Below are 25,351 nucleotides of genomic sequence, written 5' to 3'. Positions count from 1 at the left end.
TGTGACAGCTCTTGTTCATAGCACTTCTGTGTCTGTCAATGTTCCTGTCAACATTCTTCATAGCTATGCAGCAGTCTTTCCAAGGTACAGTTGATATTTCCATTGTCTCTCAAAGCCCTCCCCCCCCCCCCCCCTCACCCCTGTCAGCATTTTCATATCACTGCTGTGTTTCGGGGTGGTCAATGCTGTCATTGTTGCCTTCAGTGTATTTTGCCATTTTTCTATATGTCTGCAACTCCTCTTTCATTTGAAAAAAATATTTGTTGACAAATATTTCAATGGAGACAAGCTCAACTTTGCTGAGCCACTGCTAACAAACATTTTTTTAAGGATGGTCTGATATTCATGATTCCATCATGTTGCAAATTTTCCAACTTGGCTAAATAATGTAGAAAAAAATCTCAAACACCACATGTTTAAAAGTGATTGACATTTTATCTTTGCATATCAAATATTAAACCTAGCAAAAACAGTCAACTGCAACAATATGACCTTGCAAACTTGAAGACAAATCACGTTTACTGACAAGAAGTCAGGATGTCTTCATTCTGATAAGCTGCATTTTTCCATTCTCTGACTTGCACATTTGAGGTTTTCTATAAAAGTTCACTTATATTTGTTAATGAATAAATGTAATCAATGGTTTGATTTGAAATAAGTTTATTAACACAAAATTTTATTGAAGCCGTGAACTTTGCCGCTAATATGGTCATAAAAATTGCACATCTAACAATGAAAATCATGTCATTAGATAATAGAAGAAAGTACTATCTCTGAGTGCAATTTGTCTTCAAGGAAATCTTCCATACTTATTCAGGTTACCAGTTCATTTTTCATAATTATTCAAATTTTATGTAAGTTTTAAAACATTTGCATGTCATAGGTGGAGACTCTGGGGGATGCAGTATACATGGTAGCGGGTGGTGTGCCAGACAGGAACCCGGACCACGCCTTCAATGTTGCTGGGCTTTCTCTTGAACTACAACAGGAAGCCAAGAATATTGTTGAACCATGGCAGACAGAGTATAAGCTGAAGACAAGGATAGGTGTGCATTGTTATGTGGGGTTTAGTTATATCATGGGAATGCCAAGTTTGTGGAGGAAATCATTACTTTTCTGGCTTTGTCACCACCAACTTATAACTCACAATGTACCAAGGCTGGAGATCAAACCTGAGATGGCTAATAACCACAAAGAAATACCTTCTGGAAAAGTACACAATACACCAGTCTCAGTTCGAATAAGACTGTTCATACCAGTCTCAGTTTGATTAGTTTCAATGAGACTGTTCATACCAGTCTCAGTTTCAATGAGACTGTTCATACCAGTCTCAGTTTGATTAGTTTCAATGAGACTGTTCATACCAGTCTCAGTTTGATTAGTTTCAATGAGTCTGTTCATACCAGTCTCAGTTTGATTAGTTTCAATGAGTCTGTTCATACCAGTCTCAGTTTGATTAGTTTCAATGAGACTGTTCATACCAGTCTCAGTTTGATTAGTTTCAATGAGACTGTTCATACCAGTCTCAGTTTGATAAGTTTCAATGAGTCTGTTCATACCAGTCTCAGTTTCAATAAGACTGTTCATACCAGTCTCAGTTTGATTAGTTTCAATGAGACTGTTCATACCAGTCTCAGTTTCAATAAGACTGTTCATACTAGTCTCAGTTTGATTAGTTTCAATGAGTCTGTTCATACCAGTCTCAGCTTCATTAGTTTTGATGAGGCTGTTCATACCAGTCTCAGTTTCAATGAGACTTCATACCAGTCTCAGTTTGACTAGTTTCAATGAGTCTGTTCATACCAGTCTCAGTTTCAATGAGACTGTTCATACCAGTCTCAGTTTGACTAGTTTCAATGAGTCTGTTCATACCAGTCTCAGTTTCATTGAGACTGTTCATACCTGTCTCAGTTTGATTAGTTTCAATGAGTCTGTTCATACCAGTCTCAGCTTGATTAGTTTCAATGAGACTGTTCATACCAGTCTCAGTTTCAATGAGGCTGTTCACACCATTCTCAGTTTGATTAGTTTCAATGAGTCTGTTCATACCAATATTAGTTTCAATAAGACTGTTCATACCAGTCTCAGTTTGATTAGTTTCAATGAGTCTGTTCATACCAGTCTCAGTTTCAATGAGTCTGTTCATACCAGTCTCAGTTTGAATGTGTTTCAATAAGACTGTTCATACCAGTCTCAGTGTGAATGTGTTTCAATGAGACTGTTCATACCAGTCTCAGTTTGATTTGGTTTTAATGGGGCTGTTCACACCAGTCTCAGTTTGGTTTGGTTTCAATGAGAATGTTCATACCAGTCCCAGTTTCAAAGAAACTGTTCATACCAGTCTCAGTTTCAATGTGCTTCAATAAGACTGTTCATACCAGTCTCAGTTTTATTGCATTTCAATGAGACTGTTCATACCAGTCTCAGTTTAATTGCATTTCAATGAAACTGTTCATACCAGTCTCAGCTTGAATGTGCTTCAGTGAGACTGTTCATACCAGTCTCAATTCAACTGCGGTTCAATAAGACTGTTGATACCAGTTCCAGTTTCAATTAGACTGTTCGCATCTTGCACCTGGCATGTCCCCCCTAAAGTCATCCAAGTGTACTTTTTATTTTAATATAGGAGTAAGAAGGTATAAAATATGCACCATTTCAGACTAGCAATTGTAACAAAAATTATGGGAGAGTGCCAAACCCCCTTCCATCATATTAAACCAAAATATTTGTTATTCTTGGAGAGGGGCGAATGCACTAGTCAAAAGGTTAAGCCCCAAAGTTATGCCCCCTGTAATGCTTAATCCTAGGTTAGACAATAATGAAAATACATATATTTTCCTCCTCTTATCTGTTCCAAGTTAAAAGTAATCTTTGCGGATGATGTCAAATTTTGTACAAATTAGTACAAGTATATTGTGCCATTAAGAAAGATAACTTCATTATAACAAAAATTTTGGATTTTGAGAAAGTAACATTTTATTCACAATTTATGTGTCTATATCCTGTCTTTACTTCTAATGGTATTCAAGGTATATAGTTCTGCCAGCAGCCAAGGTAATCTTGTGAGGTTTAAAGCTTGTTACCAGCAAAACTTACATGCTTGTTCCCTAGTTTATGACTGAAAAAGATTACCTGGAGCATAGTGGTCATTAAACTAAATTTCTTGCACATAGGTCTAATTAGTCAGTTTGATTCCCAACTGAACAGTGAAAATTTATGTGAAACATGAAATATAAGTTGTAGGAAAATGATGGCTTTTTAATCTTAATGTGTTTACACTTACTAAGAGTGTCTCGTCCTGAATGTTATGACATGTAAAAATGCCAGAATTGAAATAAAGGTAGCTCCTCTATGAACATAATAGTAATTAAACTAATACAAACTAAATGCCAAAGTTAATGCTTTCCAGAGTTTTTGAAAAATGGAAAGGAACAAATTGTTACCAGTCATGTCAAATTTAAATTGAGGCACAAAAACTGAGTTTTACAAAAAATAGCAGGTGTTGTAAGAAAAAGTTTGTATGCTTCATTTTGACAAAAAGGGCTTATAGTTTGCAAACGTCAGTTGGTTTGATGGTTGGTTGATTGATATATCAGTCTGTAGCCTAAATCTTGTCTTCAGTGGTACATTTCCAACTTATTTTGCAGATATTGCTAATCACCGCAACTTCTTTTTTTAATATATTTTTTTTTTCAAACCGTGATTTTACATCACAAAAAGAGCATATCACACACTGTGTCATTTCTATAATTTACCCGCTTCGAGTCAATGCTATACACGGCAATGCAAATTGTTAATTAACAGTGATTAAGGTAATCAAGGTGGCTGTTTTCAATTTGCTGAAGGCTATTAAATTTTCTCTTTCCGCCCTATAAATATATTTTATTTTTTTGTCAGTTTTATTGAAATTGTACAAACTCGACCCATAATCTACAAATCACTTGATTCGTACTCAAAACGTGGTTTGATTTTTGAAAATTATGCTTTGTTACTATTTTCAGACGCTATTGTCACCTTATTCGTGCTTATTTTAATTTCAAAAGCTCATCATTAAACTTTTGTGAATGTGAATAAATAATATATTGAATACACTGTTATGTATGATTATATAATATTTATTATTGGTGGTTAAAAATAGCCAAGTCATGATTAGAGATTTTTTTAAACATGAAAATGAGGATAAAAGGTCTTCAACCATGCGCTATGAACTTTGAAAGTGTGTTTGAACCCAGTTGCTTTCAATCGTGATTTTCTGAAAACTTAAATAGTAACATACATAAAAAATCACATTTAATCAAACACTTTGCGCAATGATGATTTTTTAAATGTAAACTAAATTGATTTATTTATTTTTTCGACACTTACAAAAATGTACAATTACCTCTGCTTTTGCAACAATGACGTGAAAAAGAATAAATAAACCAAATGGTATATTTCAGTATCAATCAACTTTCTCCCAAAAGTGCTTTAACAAACAATCAATTTTCCAGTGTCCTTAAATAATCAAATGTGGGGGATTAGATTGTTTACCCTCGCAATCGGCTAAAAGTCTACTGCGAGCATGGTATAATTGACTATATTCTTTTTACATCCGTGGCACTTGTTAAAATACCTGCTTGTCGGGGTTAGCCGCATCATGGCGATATGCCGCGTGCATGTCTTTGGCAGAAGTCATACACAGTAGCAGCAGATGAATGTGATGATCTGGGTACGACTGCTTTTGGAACCACGAAATATATCCCCAGAAATTTTTCTGCGATGAAGCAATACCTCCTGCAAAGTCAAATCGTTTTTTTCTTCAAAAAACGCAAGGTTGGAAGTATAGGTTGCCCTTGACTAATAGGTGACCCTTATTTATTTTTAGGTCAATAGCTAAGGTCTCAGTCAACAGTACTATAAAATCTTTGTCTGCAGTTCAGAGTTTGAATTTTTGTCTTCACACTTTGTGCAACCACTAATCATTAATGCAGTTCTTCTCAAAACACCTTCATTCAATCTTACACATGTTTATGAGAAGGCGGCACTAGGGAGCAATAACTCTTGTTTTAATTCGAGTAGTTGTGTTAGAATTCAAACTTAATGGCTGATAAAATAAAACTCAATTTGATGACTGCTTTATTTTCAGGCATGCACACAGGAAGTGTAGTTGGTGGAGTGGTTGGTCGTCGAATGCCACAGTACTGCCTTTTTGGAGACACGGTCAATACAGCTTCAAGGATGCAGACCTACAGCCTCGTAAGACGGCAGTTGTTAAGTTGATTATGATAACAGAAATACGGATGAATAAAATAATTTGAACTAGGGAAACGATATTGAAATTCTATTTGGTCATGCAAAAGAAATAATGTTGACTATAGCTCAAACACCAGTATTAAAGGCTATTAACATGAAACTTGGTACACTGGTTTACAATGACCATTGGCATATTGAGTAGCAAGTCCATTCACTTGGTTTACAATGACCATTGGCGTATTGAGTAGCAAGTCCATCCACTTGGTTTACAATGACAAACCTTTTGCACAGACATACATGCCATGATATTAGGAGGAAGTTTTGACTAAAGACATACAATGCATTTCATTGCATTCCAAAATTCATTGCTATTTCATAACTTTATGGCGAATTTATAACTGTGATGTCAAATATTATGAGGAAAATCGTAATGTTATGATTGAAGGTATAAAAGAACATGATATTTACACCATCGAAATGCCAGTCATTTTGCATGACTGATAAGATCTAATTGCAGTCTGATCCTAAAATTGCATGTTGGAGTGTGTGACTGTTTGATTTCATGCAATCTTTAGATAAAGAAATAATTTATTAAGTTATTGTCTATAACACTGGTTGAACCTAGGGTTATTGATTTGGTTTGGTATGATTTATAATAAGAACCCTCAATACACCAACAACATAAATTTCTTGACATTGGTTGTAAATAGATGATAGCACATTGAAGTTAGGTAGATTGAAGTTAGGTAGATTTAAGGTTACTTTACAATGTGCTTGATCTTGTAAATAAAAGAACTATGGCTTGACTTATGTTCTATTTTCAAATCAAATAAAAATGTGCTGGATTTATTGGCTGATGCACTTTGCCAAATAACCCATTTTCAAGGGCTCCCTGTGTGAGGAAATGAAACATTTAAGGTGCTTGATTGAAAAAAAAAATAGAATTGGAGAAGGCAAATTCAAGATGAGGGTATAATACACAAAGGGAAATACAAACAAGGGGGATTTTTATATATTTTGATACATTATTTAAAATGGGTTTAAGACAAATCTCAAACTTCTATTTAAGGAATGAATTGCTGGGTTGATGTCATTATCAGGGTATGAACGCAATTGGGTTGGTCAATGTGTGTGGAGTCTGAAGGACTCCACACGTACTTTGACCAACCCAATTGCGTTCATATCCCCGATAATGACATCAACCCCGCAATTCATTCCTTATATTTACACCAATAGTTCATTATTTCATTCAAGAATTGTTAAAAAAATACTTCATTTAAGAAAACCTTTCAGTAATCCGTTCTTACCCATTCTGTAAATAGAACGACCCGACTATAACCGGAAACATTTTTTTCAAATGACGTCACAATAACGCGGGAAAAGATCAACCACTTGAAATCACTTTAAAACGTAAAATTAAAACAATTCTGGTACCAATATATTTAAAATATAATAAACTTACACTTTTAAAAATGTTGATCTATATTTTACGGGACCTGCAGACACAATACAACCAATAACAAGATCAATAGCTTTCATGTATATTGTTATGCAATGAATTACGATCCGAACATATCCGAAGATGTTGCGTTCATCGATTGATGAACGCAATTGCCGAAAGGCAGTTCATTTAAGGAACGGAAGTTGAGGTGTAAATATTTAAGGACTGAATTAGGGGATTGATGTCATTATCAGGGTATGAACACAGTTGGGGTGGTTAATGTGGAGTGATCCGAACATATCCGAAGATGTTGCGTTCATCGGATGATTAAACTGCAATGGCAGAAAGGCAGTTCATTTAAGGAACGGAAGTTGAGGTGTAATTATAAAGGCAGTTCATTTAAGGAACGGAAGTTGAGGTGTAATTATAAAGGCAGTTCATTTAAGGAACGGAAGTTGAGGTGTAATTATATACTAATGATTTTCTTTGCATTTTCAGCCAGGGCGTATTCACATCAGTGAACCATGTGAAGCTTGTTTGAAGGGCACAGATATGGTAACAGTCCTAAGAGGCACTGTCAATGTGAAGGTCAGTACAAATTTCAAGGTCACTCAATGAACATGTGTGTCTGTACTTATAGATAGATAGAACAATAATATACTGTTTTAGTATGAAAGGTAAACCAGAATAATATTATGGTATCTGGCTGCATTCCTGCGAGTTGCTGTCAAGGTCAGGTCAGTTTAAAGGTCAACATGCTTATGTTTGTAAATTATATATGTCTTTACAGATTTTCTATGTAACTGTGAAAAAATAAGGTGAGAAAACTATACAATGTCAGTGAAGATATTAAAAAATGAATTTTTAGAGGTCAGTACATGAAGTTTTGTAAAGGTAAGCAAATTTCTGCAAGGTCAGAACTGAGTAGCCAAGGTCACCTTTCAGTCTAATAACATGAAACAGGTTTTTGTTCCCTATCAAAATTATCTTGGGTTCCTTTTTGCAAGTGTGTGAACATTCACAATTTGACATTCCAAGGCCTGTAAAGAGTTTAAAATGAATTGAGATCTTTCTGATGTCTGCCACTGATTTCTTGATACATTTGTTTGTTTGCCTTGTCAAGTGTTTTCTCTCTAAACTGGCACTGCAGTATGTTAATGGTGACATAGACTTCAAGTAAATTACATTGTTGATTTGTTTTTCCAATGAATTGCAGTCGTGATTTTGTTTTTGATTCCAGCTTCCCTGTGTGCTGTTAGCTTCTAGATGACAATAACAGGAATCTGTTGTTTTCTTTTCTGTTTTATCTTGTTTTTAATCATTCAAAATCAGCTCATTTTCTGGTAGAGTAAACAGTTGTGATTTATGTTTTCTTAAAAACAACCCACAGTTGATTTTTCCAATAGTGAAAGAAAAAAGAAATCAGAACAAACATGATGATTTATGAAGAGGTTTTCTCTTATGGTAAATCGGACATGTACAAAGTTCATTGACATGTTTACCACGAATATGAAGGGTCAATGACGAAGAACATGTTAATAAAAAAAAGTAATTAACCTGTACAATAAAGGTGTCAGTACATCATATGTGCGTGTTAAATCAATATTGGATGAATCTATAAACATGTGAGGCCAAAATGACAATACTTGGAACCATTTAGCGATAACACAGCTTTAATTGTTAGATAGTACAAGAAAAGACATTAAATCCATTTATGGGCCTTTGTCATGGCTGAGACATGGATCATTTCTAGATGGTGAGAATATTGTTGAGTAATGGCCCACATTTTTTCAACTCAAAATATTTAAAACTTTATATATATTTATGGTTAATCTACTAGGATTGCTATTACTAGATTAACCATAAATATGTAAAGACTTTTCTTCACTTTCCAAAATTTAATGTATCTTGTAATCATTCTGGAGATGCTTGTAAAAATTACATGTATGGAGAATTTGCCGAACTGTTCCATGAGAAAAATATTTGAAATTATGTAATGAAAAAAGAATCGTATATGAGAAGGAAAGCTAGAATATATTTATAAGTAAAATGTTTATTATTATCACTTATATTGACAGCAATATACAAAATCACATGACATATGTATTTGACATTATTATTAATTACATATTTAAGCAGCAATAAAGACAAACTTTATAATCTTGACAAAACCATTTAAAATATAGACCATATATTAATTCAATTATCAGATTATAAATGGATAATGAATACTGGATAAATTTGCAAACATGATAGAACAGCACATTTTAGATGAATTATTTGTTGCATGATATCTGTACAAATAAAATTAAAATACAACACAGCTGACAAAGGTCCCCTTCACAGAATGCTACAGCAAAATAATTCCTTTTTTTTCATATGTACACTCTTACAGTCCAACCCCCTTGGCTCAAAATCACTGGGAAAATGACCAGAAAATTTCATGAAAAGGGCGAGCCAGACAGAATCTCATATTTCCATGTTATACCTTTTTACAATCGATAAACGTCACAAAAATCAATTACGTACAAATTCTGTACTTTTGAACACATTATAAACACTTTAATATTAATAGTATGAAATGATACACAACAGTCATGTTTAATACAACAATGGGGAAACATATCACATAAAGTGAAGCACATTTCAATGATAAAAAAACAAGAACAACAAGACTTTGGTTCCAACAGTGTTAACTTATTGATAAAACCTAAGTTCATCAAGATTTATAATGACATAAGTTTGACATTTTGTTCATGTTTCAACTAACGACAGCACAAACTGTTCAGCAGAATAACCTTTCATTTCATATGTCTGGAGTGGGATCGAGCAAAGCAAACAAAACAAGGAGTGAACATTGGAAAAATAGAAGCAAACAAAATCAAGCCATAAAAACCTTATCTTATGCACCAGTCAATTGTAACCACGACCCCCCCAGGTCTGGGGGTATACCGGGGATAGCTGGGGCAATGGGCCGTGTTTTAACCTTTCAGGTGGCCCCGCAGTGCCAGGTGAATGCGGTGGTTTTGTCTTCACTTTAAATATAGCGGGGAATGGGCCTTTACTAAGGTTCCTGGGGTGCGTGGGTATTTGGCGGGGATTTTACCATCTGTTCGACCCCGCTAGCCAGGGTTGGCTGGACCGAAAGTCAAAGTCCCCGCTATTCCTCGGACCTTGGGGGGCCGTGGTTACAATTGACTGGTGCATTATATAAACATATATAGAAGACAAGAATCAGACCATTGTACATCAAGCTAATAAGAAAATTGAGCTGATAGTTCAAGCCAATGGCATTAAACTGTACTTCCGTGTAAAACTTTTTCTTTTACTTCACCATTATAACCACTCTCATTCTAAGATAAGATGCGTATCAACTCAGTCATAACTGTCAGTATACATTTTGGGTACCCTTATTAGGCCAAACAAATGTTAATTGCAAACACAACACAACATTCAGATATCTTCACCCTTTATAAAACAATTCATGCTCATACACCTCTTTGGGTCTTCTTACTTATCTGAATTCAAGCTATGACCCTATGTATTGTTGCATCACACTGTGTCATAATCATCATATTCGCCCGTGTAATAAGGTTCATCAGTCGTTGTCTGGTCCTGAATTTCCATAATCAAACCTTCATCTGTTGTAGTGGTTTCAGTTGTTTGTTGTTGAGTGTTAGCTGATGTAGTATCAGTTGCCGTAGAAACTGTTGTAGCTTCTTTACCCAATGCACTGTTGGGCATTTTAGATCTAGTCCTATCGTCTTTGACCATCATAAGTGGTTTTATCTTCATTTCTACCCTCATCATCGAATATGAAAAGTCATTTTTCCATTTGGACCATATAATTCCTCTTATTACTCCGTCCGGCATTATTTTCTCGTTGGGTTTCTTAATGTACAAACCATTTAAAGTGGAGAATCCACAGGCCTTGTACCACCAGCCTGCTTGATCCTTCAGAGCACAATTCATTGTCCATTCATCGTTGTCCTCGTCTATGGTGCTGAACTTCATGTTGTTGTGGTAAGGAAACAAGGCATCCCCAGCTGTACCTTGGTATTCTCCAATTCTCAAAGCGTACTGCTTTTCTTCACTTTCGACTCGGAAGGTATCATATTCGGCATATGCTTGGTTTCCATCCCAGTCCCAGAGATCAATTCGTAGGGTGTAGTTTTTGAAATGAGAAAGCTTATATAAGTTTTCGTTTCCAAGCCAAAATTCTGTATTGGCATTTCCAAAGCCAAAAGCATAATCCTCCCATTTCCTAGTGAAGTTGATTGAGCCATCAATCCTGCGCTGTATAATTGTCCATCCTCCGTTAGCAGTTTCCATGTCACACCAAATGTTGACAACACGTCTGTCAGGAAGACGTATAGGGTAGACACCAGATTTTGTGATACCATCTCTATACAGCTCATCACAGTCTGAAAAAAAGAAAGCAAAATGATACCATGGTACCAGTAGAGATTTGTCAAAGACACTAATGAGGGCATGTAAATAACCTTACACCTTAAACATAATTAATTAAGTTAATATCAGTCTTTAAACATAATTAGTTAGATAAATGGCAGTTGTTCTATCAGCTTATCTATTTTATGGCATCATTTTCAGCCTTGTGCAAAAGCTTTTGGCTGTAACTAAATAAACATTCAAGATAGTATACATGCTCCTATTACCAACAGCATGGTTGGGCATGGCTCATAACTCATGCTTTAATAATTATTGAGTTTTGACCCTTGGCCGTCTAAGAAAAGTATTGGCCTCCACATTGCACTTGTTTTACTTTTACAAGCCTGACTTATACTCTAACTCTATTATACGAATTTGAATTAACGAAGGCGTTGATTTAAAGACACTTCATTATACAAAATGTACTATTTTGCAAACCTCTGACAAGCGGCACATCTCTGAGAGTTGGTATGGCATTGACACTGTCTCGATTGAGTGGACGCAGGTTGGCAATGCTTCGATACATCTCAGTCTGAAACTGGTTCACCAGGCTGCAAAGGAATGCATTGTAATAATCACTCATTATAAAAATCAAAATCAAATGAGACCTCGTAAAGACATGCGCCCAAGTTTATTTTCTCGAACCAATTTCATTGATAAGGATATTTCTACTTAAAGCCATTTAAGTTTCATCACAATACTTATACTAAGGCAGGCACAATTTTTCAGCTGTTTGTATGTTTATCCACTTCAACTATGTACTTTGAAATTGTACTTTAACAGGTTATTAAGTTAAAATTAGCATGAACTTGAGGTGGCAGGTTCTGCATGCATAAGATATTTCTGGTTTACTTGTTATAGAAGACAAATATTCATGCATCAAATATATAAATGGCTTGAAATATATTGATAGTGAATATGATATAAAAATCAGTGAACATTTTGCTTAGTTTCTTACTTGTAGAGGTTTTCATACTGTGTTTTAAGTATTTTTGACTCATCCGCAAAGTCTTCTTGGAGTCGCTCCAAAATCATACATTGGTGCTCATTTTGTAGTTCCGGGGGCAGGGATCGGTACTGCAGAGTGGTGCAAATGCTTCCAGTCTGCTGACTGTAGACCTTTCCCACCTCCAATGTGAGGAGAGTTAATACAAGGGCGAAAATCAATGTCATCTTCATTGCTGTTGCCTCAATTGTCTCCCTTGTTATATCTCCTCAAGGGAGACTAAAAGGAGTTCTTTTTTAAGGAGATACAGTATCTGTATAAAAAGTAAAGCACTTTATTAACTGTCATAATGAAGCTGATGTCATGATACATTTTTCAGACACAGGAAAGAATACAAAGCTTGTACTGAAGTCGTCAGATTTTCTCCTTTGATACTGCCAATTTTTCTAACTGATAAAAAACAATAGCATCAAAACATTTAACAGACTCATTTAACATGTGTGCAGTTATTAGCATAACACATTTGTCATATCTCAGACAGATAGAGGCATAAAATCAGATGTTCTGCTGTTAAGATCATAAAAATGAATAAATATGTCTTAAATGGAAGCTATACACAACACTTACTGTCAGAGAAATGATGCATATCCACAAAAACTTGTTGTTATTCCTTGTAAATCATCCTATTATTAGCAAGATGCCACATACAACATGTTGGAGGTTTAACAGATGCATGTTGTTATACTTACAAAACTTACTTGGCTCTCAGAATTTAATGAAATTTAAAACACATGCTCTGTGGGTAAAGTACATTAAACCGTATTTCCTCTAAATGTAGATCATTTTATATGAAGGGGATAATTTAAATTTAACAACATTCCTTCATAAATTTATGCATGATTTAAGGGGCAGTATTTTGTGAAATTAACATGGTTATTGTACCAAAGCTAGTATGGTTATAATAAATTTGTTGTTCTTTTACTTCTGATTGTATTAAACATTAGGAAACCTACGTCTTTTAAATTCCAAACCAAAATAACATTCCGTGCATGCTTGAACTACTAATTTTAATTTGCAAAAAAAAGCAAAGACAGGGATATAAGCTGGAATAGAATGCACTACATAGCAGTGTATGATTTAGTTGAAAAATGCCTTCAGATCCAGAATTCACTACCTGCATAGATCAGTTAAAACTGAATCATGAACAAAATTTCAAGAATACATTTAGCGTGTCTTTTAACTACACTCACATATATATTGTGCATTTAGGTCATGGTTTGTGTTTGGCCCCTAATTCAAAGAAACATGTGTTTAAGGAGGTGTCCTGTGGGGATGAACTTTAATTTTTGCTGTCAGATATCTCTAAGCTATATAAGCTCTTCCCCCCAAAAACAGGGGCTTAGACCATTCTGCAGTTACTGCTGTTGACATTGTGTGGATAGCATATGACAGACCATAGGGAGAAAAGTGTCAAGCTGCTTCCATTTATTTTGTAATTACACTGGGTTGTCCTATCTATAACATATAAGCATTCTTGACTAAACCTGGTGCAAGTTGCTCAAGCCAAAGCTCTATGTAACTGTACAATTAGAGCCTTATTACTTGATATAAGCAACAACATATATCAAGAATGCACTGTTCCATTTAAAAAAGATGAAGTTAACCTCCTAGAAAAAGAATAGGAAAATTTATACCCTGCCCACAAACATTTCACAAGGTTTTTAACATGCAGATTTTCAATGAAAATACAACAACGTGAATCGAAAAATGGCTGTCCATGAGGCAACAAAATTTTAGACGCTGGGAAATATTGGGCGCTCTAACTATCTTACCATTGCATAGGATCTGGTTGTGGAGCGCTCTGTAAAGAGCCACAAGTGACATACCCCAGTTACCATGATGCAGGTAACTTTTCCGCTGTGTAACCTTAATATTTCCCATCCAGTCTTTACTAAGCTTAAACATTATATTTAAGGGAAAGGGTGACATGCGGACGTACTGGCTGGCGGGCTACGTGGGTGAAAAGAGAACGACACAGTTCATAGAGGAGGTCAGACATGAGAGGAATGAAGCTGTCCGCAAATTCAGGTAGCTTTCAGTGCTTATAGATACATGTAGCTCTTTGATTAATAATGCTAATGTATGTAAGACTTGGCAAAACATGCTTGTTAAACTAAGAATGATAGCAATGCCATATTGCATTGAAGAGATGGTCAATTTGCATAGAGCACCAATAGAAGTTTTGGATAGTCAGTTTTGATATTATATTAGTATTCATTTTGTCACTGCACCATTTTTAAGGAGCATATTTTAAAACTATAATTGTGAATGAATACTAAATAAATTCAAGCAGTACATGTATGGATGGGCGATGGATGGTAATGAACCTGCCGCTTTCATAGTTCCATGTGATACCTAAAAGGAAATGCCGAATTACTAATGATGATGTGTGAAGTCTATTACCAGACTTTAAATATTGCAACTTATTTGACATTCACTTCATGGATAAAATGTGACAGAGTTAAAGACTCAATCATCCAATGCTTCCAAAACTGGAGTGTGATTAGTTTATTAACAGTTGTAGACTAAACTTATTTAATCTCACCCTGTCTGTTTCCTAATAGACACCATGGAAAAGCCGGAGTTATGAAGGGCTACTATGATTGTTTATTATATGCTTAATTATACATTTATCCTTTCTTTATAGAACAAATTAAAATGATTCATGCAATTAAAGCTTGTCAGTTTTCCGAAAACAATAAGCCCATGTGTTGTCATGGCTTTGAAGTCTTTGCCAATCAGTCTTTGTGCAATGTCATCAACCTTTGCCATATTAACTAAAAAAATTGAAATTTCATACACATATTGCCAGAGACAAAACTTGCACATATGGCAACTCTTGCTTTAATATATTTCAAATTTACCTCTTCTCAGACTGAGAAAAAACCCAAAAACAACCCAGACGAGCTCTGGCGTTGGCTCTGCAGTCTCTTGTTAACTTCTGGAGTGATTTGTCATAGCTTAGGTGTGTTTCAAGATGGTTACTCAAAGTCTGTTAGTACTTTTACTTGTTCATGTAGCGACAAGTAGTGTTTCACAACCTCTATATTAACGATTAAAACAAGGCACACATGTACACAATAACAATTCTGTCATGTGCAATAGATCCCAATACTATGGCTACAATGTGTGGTTTTATGCACTTTGTTCAACTGAGAAAAAGCGACAATCTGTTGCATCTCACCTGCTTTCAGTGGTTTTGTTTTCGCTTTTAGATTTTGCACAATACCATTTGTTATGCATAACAGTTGTCATCCATTAATGCTTAAGTTTCCTCGATGTTCCGCCTTAAACGTTATTATTAGTTTAATCTGTCTTCTTGTAATCTAAATATTTAGTAACAAGTAAACAAAAATGTGCATTGTTATGAAGGTTTGTTGTTTTTAGCGTGTCGAAAAAGAAACGTCCGTAAGTGCTTGTGGTTCGTCAGTATAATCAAGAGTTGGTTTGTCAGTATAGTCAAGAGTTGGTTTGTCTGTATTGTCAAGAGTGTGAATCATCATGCATGCACCTGTATTCAATCCTAGCATTTGTTCATAGCTTTTATAGCCTCATTTTCCTATGTAATCTTATCTTGCCATTTTTTAACCAGGTTTTCACAAACCTGGTTATTAGAATGGCGAACGTCGTTGTTCGGGCGGGCGGGTGGCCGGGCGGCGTCAAACTCACCTATGAAACTGAATAACTTTAGTAAGGGTTGACATATCTTGACCAAACTTGGTCTATAGGAAGAGTTTATGGAGACCTTTTATGGGATTGCATTTGGGATCCCTAGGGTCAAGGTCAAGGTCACTGTTACTAAAAATAGAAAAATGGTTGAAACTGAATAACTTTAGTTAGTGATGACATATCTTGACTAAACTTGGTCAATAGGAAAAGTTTATGGATACCTTTCATGGGATTGCGTTTGGGGTTCCTAGGGTCAAGGTCACTGTTGCTGAAAATAGAAAAAGGGTTGAAACTGAATATCTTTAGCTAGGGTTGACATATCTTGACCAAACTTGGTCAATAGGAAGAGTATGGATACCTTTCATGGGATTGCGTTTGGGGTCCCTAGGGTCAAGGTCAAGGTCACTGTAACTAAAAATAGAAAAACAGTTGAAACTGAATAATTTTAGTCCGGGTCTACATATCTTGACCAAACTTGGTATAAAGGAAGAGTTTATGGATACCTTTCATGGGATTGCGATTGGTGTCCCTAGATTCAAGGTCACTGTTACTAAAAATAGAAAAATGGTTGAATCTGAATAATTCAAGTTAGTGTTGACATATCCTGACACAACTTGGTATATAGGAAGAGTTTATGGATACCTTTCAATGGATTGCATTTGGGGTCCCTAGGGTCAAGGTCACTGTTACTAAAAATAGAAAAACAGACACAGGCTGAAGTTCTTCTGTCAATCATTAAAAACCTGGTTTCGTTGCATTGCGGCGTTTCTTGTTTTGTCTTTCTTTTGTGTTTGTATGATTTTTTCTGTTTGCAATTCTAAGCATGCGTCCTTGATTAAATATTATGCTCCCTTTGAAGAAGCATGGGTATATTGCTTTGCACATGTCTGTCTGTGCTTGAGGTTCATCAGTATAGTCAAGGGTTGTATTGTCTGTATAGTCAAGAGTGTGTATCATCATGCATGCACCGGTATTCATCATTCATAGCTCATAATATTTTCCATTGTAATTATATCTTGCCATTAAGTATGTCTTTCTTTTGTTTTGTTTTTATGATTTCTAAGCATTGCATTCTTGATTAATTATTATGCCCCCCTTTGAAGAAGGGGGTGTATATTACTTTGCGCATGAGTACGCATGTAGAGTATGCTTTCGCCTAAGGTCCTCAAACTTGGTTGGGAGGTTGGTCATGACAAGCAATTGACTCCTGTTGATTTTGAAGTCAGTAGGTGAAAGTACCATGGTGATATTGAACACAAAAAGCTTGTCTGGTTGATATTTAGAATATGCTTGGTAATACAGGCCTCAAACTTGGTAGGGAGAGTGATCATTGACCAGCAGATGACTCCTATTGATTTTGAGGTCAGTAGATCAAAGGTCATGGCTGTGGTAACTTTAACACAAAAAGCCTGTCTGTTTGATTATAAGAGTATGCTTGGTCCCATGTTCCTCAAACTTGGTATGGGTTGGTCATGACTCCTATTGGTTTTAGGTGAAAAGTCACAGTCACAGTGACATTGAGCACAAAAAGTATGTCTAATTGATAGCTACAGAAGGTTTGTCCTACTTTTCTCACACTTGTGTGGATGTTGATCATAACCTTCATTTACCCTGCAGGCATTAAATGGGAAATGAATAATTAGGGGGGGCATAGATGTTTTATGAAAATCTCTAAACAATGGCCATCCGTCTGATAACACCCAATCGGGGTCATAAAGACACATGACTATGACAGCTCTATAAGACCTGTTTGAAAATTACTTTTATTAGACTCCCTTCAAAGAACTTGACTTGGAGGTTGTACATGACCAGGAGATGACCCCATTTGATTTTGGGGTCGTCATGTCAAAGGTCAAGGTCACAGGGACCTTATACATGAAAAGCTTATCTGCAAGATAACTTGGCAATGCAATGATCTATGGTCCTCAAACTTTACTTGGAAGCTGGACCTGACCAGTAGATGACTCATATTGATTTTGAAGTCATCAGGTCAAAGGTCAAGGTCACAACGACCTTGAATCGAAAAGCTTGTCTGAGCAATAACTCCACAGTGCTGGAACTATGGTTTTAAAACTTGACTTTAAAGCTGTGCCTAACCTGTTGATGACCCCTATTTATTCACCATAAACTACAAAAACTTGTCTGAGTGATTACTTGACAATGCCTAGGCCTATGGTCCTCAAAGTTGACAAGTAGACTGGGCGTCACTAGAAAATGACTCCTATTGATTTTGAGGTTATCAGGTCAATGTCACAGTGACCTTGAATGTGAAAACTTTATCCAGTGATAACTTGACAATGCCTGCATCCATGGCACTAAAACTTGACATGAAGGATGTGGGTGTAACCAGTAGATGACCCCTACTGATTTTGAGGTCATCAGGTCTAAGTTCAAGGTCACAGTGACCTTGAATGCAAAAAGCTTGTCAAAGTGATAACTAGACAATGAATGTTGGGCGTGACCATTAGATGACCTCTATTGATTTGGGGGTCATCAGATCCAAAAATCAAGGCAATTTTTAAATTTACACCATAATTACTTCTTCCCTTGGGCCAGGAGAATATATGTTTATCTGGAAAGATCATTAATCATTGCAAAGTGTTTAAGAACTGTATGTACTATTCGTAATCTTAAAACTTGTTCATAGGCATCCAATGTGAAATGACAAATCAGCTGGCATTTCAGTCCATGCACATTTTATTCAGTTATCCAAATATTCCTTACAAGAAGGCGCTCAAGGCGACATCATGTTTGACAATTTTTTCTTCTTACTATGAAAACAGCCTTAGTTGCATTGTCAATATTTAATAAAATGCCTTTGCACTCTGTATACATATTTTTTGCATACACATTTTTGCATGGAGTCTTAGTGTTGTATTGTTTCACAGCATGCCTTTAAGAATGAATGTTATTTTTCATGAATTCTTTAATTATCTTTTGTTTACTATTTTCATAATTCTTTCTGCATGTTGTGTAATTACCCATTAAAAATCGTGCATCATGCTTAATATATACTTCATATTGTCTGTTGACAGTGTTATATCTTGCAATACGCAATGTATATAATATTTGAATTCTTGATCTTTTTCAGTTCTTACGAGAATGCTATGGACCTACATAGCATGCATGCTTCCACAAGTTATGCCCAGTTAGCCTCAAACTTTGGCAGTCTTCGTCGTAAGAGCTCTACGTCTTTTTCGCATCTCCGACTTGACGATATTTCAATAGATGAAAAGTCAAACAACAAACTAGGCAACACTCAGAACAGTTTGTCACATGCAAGGTTTCTTTCCACGTCATCATCTCAGTGTAGTCTGAATAGTAACAGTCCAGGTTCTCCAGAAGTTTCGAGTGTGACAGTGGCTCAGAAAGGTGACACTGGCTCAATACATGAAAACACAGAAGAAGATCTTGAATATCAAGGCATGCTCTTTTTTGGAGCACGTCCCAAATTCACAATCACAACACCAGAGAAAACTGTTAAACATTTAGCATTATCCGATTGGAATGAAATTTGTAAAGAATCTCACGAAGAAAATGTCTCAACTGATTCAGAGGATGATTCAGGAATCAATTTGAGTGTTCCCACTGCTGAGCCTAGAAGTAGCAAGAAAGGCAATACTGATCAAATCAAAGTCAGTATGCCCACTCCTAAGTCATTTAATATCCACAAAGAAAAATCTGATCAAGTCAAAAACAGGTTACATACATCTGGGTCTTGTATGAAGCAAAATATTGGTCTAATAAAGAATCCCACTTTGGAGCCTAAACAAAGCAATAAACAAAATACTGATCTCAAATCACTGGTGACAGATGTCCAAAGGCGGTCACTGTCCAAATTTAGATTGAGACTTCCGGATATGTCCCACCTCTCTGGTTTGTTCAAAATCCCCCACTATCTTTCATTTGGAGGGCACAAGCATAGACATGGCTTGTCCAAAGACTCACATGATAGTGATAAAAAGGAAGAAATTAGCAAACCAGCTGAAATTGCAAATTCCCAAAGAAAAGACAATAGTAATTCTGATATGGATCCAATCACCGACCATTCTAGTCATTTAAATACACTGCCTATGCAGAAGGAGAAGTCAGATGAATTGCCTTTAGAGCCAGTTCATAAACATCTACAAAACTTTGAAGAGGACAAAGATTTTTGTCTCAAAATGAAAATGCAAACTAGTGTTACAGAAAAAGAAAAACTTGACAACTCAACAAAAAATTGCAGAAGTGGGACAATGCACAATGGTAGTGAAGCCTGTGGTCAGAGAGTACATAGTTGTCCATTCGCATTAACCAGACCAAACAGTTTATGTAATGGGGACCAACGAAAATCGAAAAGTTGCCATGCAGACATCACAAGAAATGATGAACACTTCCTATTCAAACATAATCACCTGGAAAATGACTTAGATCAATTGTCTTTGAATCAGTTCAATTTGGAAATTCTTCATGACAAAACATGTGAACAAAATAATGGTTTAGATTCAGGAGATGAAAGCATTGACAAATGTAAGGTAAGGACACAATCTGTGGGAGACAGAAAACATGTTGAAATACAAATGTTGAAACCAATTGAAAAAATGAGGGGAGGTAGTCCAAAAGCAAAGTATGCATGGGCAAGTGATGGTTGTATTCGGAATGGTTTCTTCGGAAAAGCTGATGTTACAAATGAGGAAAAGAAGAAACACAATGGTATGTGTCTGCATGCAGTAGTTAATGGACTTGGTGAGAAAGATGATGCTGTCAAGTTCCGTCTGTCTGATGAATAGTAATGGAGAATTATTTATAAATACTCCTGAAAATGATCAACAATTTGACTATGAGAATTTTTAAAAACTTATAATAGATTCTGCTGAGTCCATACCTGTGTACAATTATAACGCTTTGATAGAATATTATAGGTAATTTGTTTTTCAAAGAAGTTGAGGTATTGCCATACCCTATTGGTGTCTTTATGATGCAAAATCTTTAATGATGACTGTTATATACATTACTATAATGTACATAATATTCTTCATAAATGACAAAACTAGTGTGTAGCAATTCCAAAATCACTGACTAAAAACATGGTCGAGTTATGCCCCTTGGTTAACTAAAAAACAGACTAAAGTGTTGGCAGCATTCTGCTTCCAGTGCCCATGTTTGTTATGCATGTTTTGTCAATTGGATTATGATTTTTAAATGCCTACATCTCACTCAGGGATATCATTGATGTTTTTGTATGATATGTGTACATGTGGCAATAAGTATTCTGAAATGATTTGAATGTCACTGTATGTTGTAAATACATTTAGAGGTAGTTCACTTTGATAAGATGGATAATGAAATACTTTTCTTTATAAATATGAGCTGTGCTGTAAAATACCAAAAAACAAATAAAATTGTGTTGTACCAGTAGGCGATTACTTCTCGAACAGTCACCATTTTCATCACATTTTGGAAGTTGTATTTCAAATGCCAGATTTTAATCAATCAGCCTTTCACCCTAAGAAAATCACATGACTAGTAAAACTAGATGGGTCTATCTTAATTAAGTCAGCTTTATTACCGTATATGTTACATTTTTGCATATCAAACTAACTTTTTCTTATGACCCTCATCACTACTGCACCAAGCAGTAATACAACAATGACCCTGAACAAAACATCACTGTCATGTGGTCTAGCGAACTATACCAATGCCTTAAACCACTATCACATTGCATGAAGAGGCAACCAAGTAATGGTTCTCTTACCGGCCCTAAAGTCCCAGGTATTTGCTTCAGTAACTAGTTTCATCATAGATCCATGAATACCAGTAGTTAACTTTTCCATAACCATGTTGACTCCCATCAGACTCCCATGATACATCTACATGCAACAAACTGACTATCAAACTCCCTTGTTGTCCAAAGATCAGAGTCCCTTAATATCAAAAGACCAGGTCATTTGATCACTGACTTAGTGAATCAAAATATGAGGAGGTTTAAGACAACTTAAATAATAATAATAATTTTGTCACATTATAAAGAAAGATTTGTTCAGACGAATTAAAACCCCCCAGAAAATCTGAATAAAATCAAACTGTCCAAGATTTATCTGCCTGCTGGTATATATGAAGAGCCTGATAATGATTATGTTACACCTTATAAATTCTCTTTTTAGTGCCAACCACACTAGTTATTTTGTATGTTTAGTTTTATAACATTTTTTACAGAATTGTTCTTGTTTTAGGAAATTTTATTGTGTTTTTAATACAAGTCTGTTATATTTTTGTTCAACATATATTGGCAGTGATTTGCTCTGTAGTGATATGATTGTGCATTTTTGAGACGTGATGTTTGTTGATATGAGTATTTGAATATATTTTAATAATGAAAGTTTTAATGGTTGTGTTGTTGAAATAAAGATTTCATTCTTTGTAATTTATAAATCAAATATTTGTTTTAAAATTGTTGTAATTTTTTCTTTGGTATAACCGGGTATGTACAAAAATTATGGTCCATATGTTAACATGTTCATCAGTAGGCCCAATGTAAACAATGGTTTATGTTTCAAATTTTTCAAGCTCATCTGTGACATTTTCAAAGGAAAAAAGTACATGATTTTGTCAAAGCATTGCTGTTGTTGTCAGCATTATCCTACCAAAATCTTAGCTATAACTAAACTCGTTTCAAGATATTCACCTAATGAAATCTAACGCACATGTTGTCTACAGTGACAATATATATACCTGGTATTTGTAGCAGAGCCAATAACTCCCACTTTAACAACTGTCAAGTAAGTTCCCCTTGATCAACAGAGAAAAACAGATGGGCTTTGGCATCAACTTGTAGTTCTATTGTTATCCCCCTCTGAAATTTTTCGTTGGAGGAATATAGATTTTGTGTTATTGGTCCGTCAGTCTTTCCTTCCATCCATCCAGAGCCATTACTCTGTAACTACTGGACAGAAATAAACTTGCAAAGTGTGTAAAGCCATTATGCGCTGGTGCATGCACAAGATCCATGATGAGTGGACCTGGAGCACAAGTTATTGCCCTTTAATTAATGAAAGAGGCTAATTTTGTGGGTGTGGAGTCATTACTACGTAACAGAGATTAATGAAACTTCTGTGAGGTGTGTATAACTGTAGTGTAGTGGTGCCTGTGTAAGATCTGTCTTGATTGGTTCAGTTTCTCTGGAGTTATCTACCTTTAACTAATAAAAATAAATGCTTGTGCAAGTTCTGTCTGGATCGGTTACTTGGTTAAAAAGTTATTGCCCTTAAATTCATAAAAAAGCATAAAAAGTCGTTTTTGACCAAAGCTATTTTAGTGTTACTTACTGATAGGATTACTGCGTTTTGATGTATACTATGGTGTTGAGCACTGCAATATAGGCACAACAGAGATATTAACATTATTCTTACCCTTGTCATTTTGATCAAATTGCTGCTCATGTACATTAGACAAGAGTTTTACATGTTGGTCAGTATTCTTTGTCAAATAAAAATCATCAGAGCAAAGAGTAATCACCACTTGCCTTTTAAACATATACTATTATTCCATTATCATTTGCCATTTCTTTGATAGATCTGTTTATGTACCATGTGATTTCATTTTTCCATTGATTGATATTGCAAAACGGAATTTTGCTATTCCAATTTAACTTCTTACCAATCAAATTACTCTTGCCAGGGTTTTCCTAAAATTGCAGTCAGGAAATGTTTGGTTCTTCGACAATGCATCATTCAATGGCAGATGTCATTTGTCAGATTTGCTTGTTAGCTTAAAGAGTTTTTTGCATGCATAAATTTAAATCTTCCAAGGGACCATTTGATTACCTTTGTATTATCATTTTGGCAAGACATCATTGTTGTTCAAGGTTTTGTATTTTAAATAAATGAAATTGCCAGTAGAAACAATTACTTGTATTTAGAGGTTCGAAATATAGAATAAAGCTGAAATAATGTTACAATAATATATATATACATGTTGTTTTTTATATAACTACTATGACGAAATGTATTTATTGTTAAAAAATGTAAATTCGATTGTGTAAGTAATTTATTTTGATATTACAATTGTTAACAAAAATGTTCTGTGAACATACAGTCCACATTGAATAAAATCCAATTTATGTTGCAAGTGTTGAATCATTCAAGAATGGTTGACGAATACAATCATGTAGTTGTAGGCCAGTATGCACATATTAACTCATTGGAATCCAGTGTCTTTTGTTTCAATAATTGTGATATTATTACTTATCTGGCTACTCTGTGCAATCTTTTTTTTATTTTCTTTGAACATTGTTATTGTATATTATATCAGAATAAACATTAGATATTTATAACTGCCTTGCTTTCATTTTTGTGTCGCCTGAAAAGTCATCATATAGGGGTTACTTTTGTCGGCGGCATTGGTGGCGGCAGCAGCAGTCGCGTCCCTTTTTCACTTGTCTGGGGCATATCTCGTAAACTATTAGTGGTATCAACTTGAAATTTCATATGTAGATAGATCTCATTGAGGGCACATGCAGAGCACAAGAACTGTTAATTTTGCTTCCATATTTTCAGAGTTTTTGCCCTTTGTTAATTTTCATGCTTAAAGTTTTGTCCAGGGAATATCTTGTAGAATATTAGAGTTATCAACTTGAAACTTCATATGTAGAAAGATCTCATAGAGGGCAAATGCAGAGCACAATAACAGTAACTCTTGCTTTCTTAGTTTAAGAGTAATAGCCCTTTGTTAATTTTCATGCTTAAAGTTTTGTCTGGGGCATATCTTAAGAATATAAGAGGTATCAACTTGAAGCTTCATAGCTAGATTGATCTCATTGAAGGCAAGTGCAGTGCACAAGAACTGTCACTCTTTCTTCCGTATTTTTAGAGTGAGTGCCCTTTGTTGGCATCTGCATCCCGTTTTCACTTGTCCAAGGCATATCTCGTAAACTATTAATGGTATCAACTTGAAATTTCTTATGTAGATAGATCTCATCGAGGGCAAGTGCAGTGCACAAGAACTGTTACTCTTGCTTCCATAGTTTTAAGATTATTGCCCTTTTTTAATTTTCATGCTTAAAGTTTTGTCTGGGGCATATTTTATAGAATATAAGAGGTAACAACTTAAACTTCATAGCTAGATTGATCTCATTGATGGCAAGTGCAGTGCACGAGAACTGTCACTCTTGCTTTTGTATTTTTAGAGTGAGTGCCCTTTGTTGGCGTGTGCGTCCTGTTTTCACTTGTCCGGGGCATATCTTGTAAACTATTAATGGTATCAACAAATTTCTTATGAAGATAGATCTTATTGAGGGCAAGTGCAGTGCACAAGAACTGTTACTCTTGCCTCCATATCTTTAGAGTAATTGCCCTTTGTTAATTTCCATGCTAAATGTTTTGTCCGGGGCATATCTTGTAGAATATAAGAGTTATAAACTTGAAACTTCATATGTAGAAAGATCTCATGAAGGGCAAGTGCAGTGCACAATAACAGTAACTCTTGCTTTCTTAGTTTTAGAGTAATAGATCTTTGTAAATTTTATGCTTAAAGTTTTGTCCGGGACATAAATTATCTTGTAGAATATAAGAGGTATC

At 35.3% G+C, this 25,351-nt stretch overlaps 2 protein-coding genes across 5 annotated transcripts in view; one reads left to right on the top strand and one right to left on the bottom strand.

Moving 5' to 3' along the window:
* Positions 1–24,099, top strand: part of LOC128231301 (soluble guanylate cyclase gcy-35-like) — a 106,416-nt gene extending 82,317 nt beyond the window's left edge. For all 4 annotated transcript variants that reach the window (XM_052943941.1, XM_052943938.1, XM_052943940.1 and 1 more), the window contains exons 9-13: positions 884–1,046; positions 5,126–5,235; positions 7,172–7,261; positions 14,044–14,156; positions 18,889–24,099. In XM_052943941.1, the coding sequence (XP_052799901.1) occupies positions 884–1,046; positions 5,126–5,235; positions 7,172–7,261; positions 14,044–14,156; positions 18,889–20,566 (2,154 nt within the window). In that variant the 3' untranslated portion in view covers positions 20,567–24,099. The remainder of the gene's footprint in view (positions 1–883; positions 1,047–5,125; positions 5,236–7,171; positions 7,262–14,043; positions 14,157–18,888) is intronic.
* On the bottom strand, positions 8,304–12,845 carry LOC128231302 (fibrinogen-like protein 1). Its single transcript, XM_052943942.1, has 4 exons — positions 12,696–12,845; positions 12,081–12,381; positions 11,561–11,673; positions 8,304–11,097 (listed from the first exon to the last, which is right to left on the bottom strand). Exons 2-4 carry the CDS (start codon positions 12,299–12,301, stop codon positions 10,226–10,228), a joined length of 1,206 nt encoding a protein of 401 aa, XP_052799902.1. The 5' UTR covers positions 12,302–12,381; positions 12,696–12,845; the 3' UTR covers positions 8,304–10,225.
* Positions 24,100–25,351: the final 1,252 nt, after the last annotated feature.

Source organism: Mya arenaria, chromosome 4 (assembly GCF_026914265.1).
Source record: "Mya arenaria isolate MELC-2E11 chromosome 4, ASM2691426v1".
NCBI lineage: Eukaryota > Metazoa > Mollusca > Bivalvia > Myida > Myidae > Mya > Mya arenaria.
This window is presented reverse-complemented; position numbering and strand designations above follow the sequence as displayed.

Excerpts from the sequence above, each read along its gene's own strand:
- LOC128231302 (XM_052943942.1), bottom strand. The coding sequence starts at position 12,301 with ATGAAGATGACATTGATTTTCGCCCTTGTATTAACTCTCCTCACATTG. Across the intron at positions 11,674-12,080 it reads CAGTATGAAAACCTCTACAA|CCTGGTGAACCAGTTTCAGA; the intron begins GTAAGAAACTAA and ends ATTCCTTTGCAG. Across the intron at positions 11,098-11,560 it reads AGATGTGCCGCTTGTCAGAG|ACTGTGATGAGCTGTATAGA; the intron begins GTTTGCAAAATA and ends TCTTTTTTTCAG.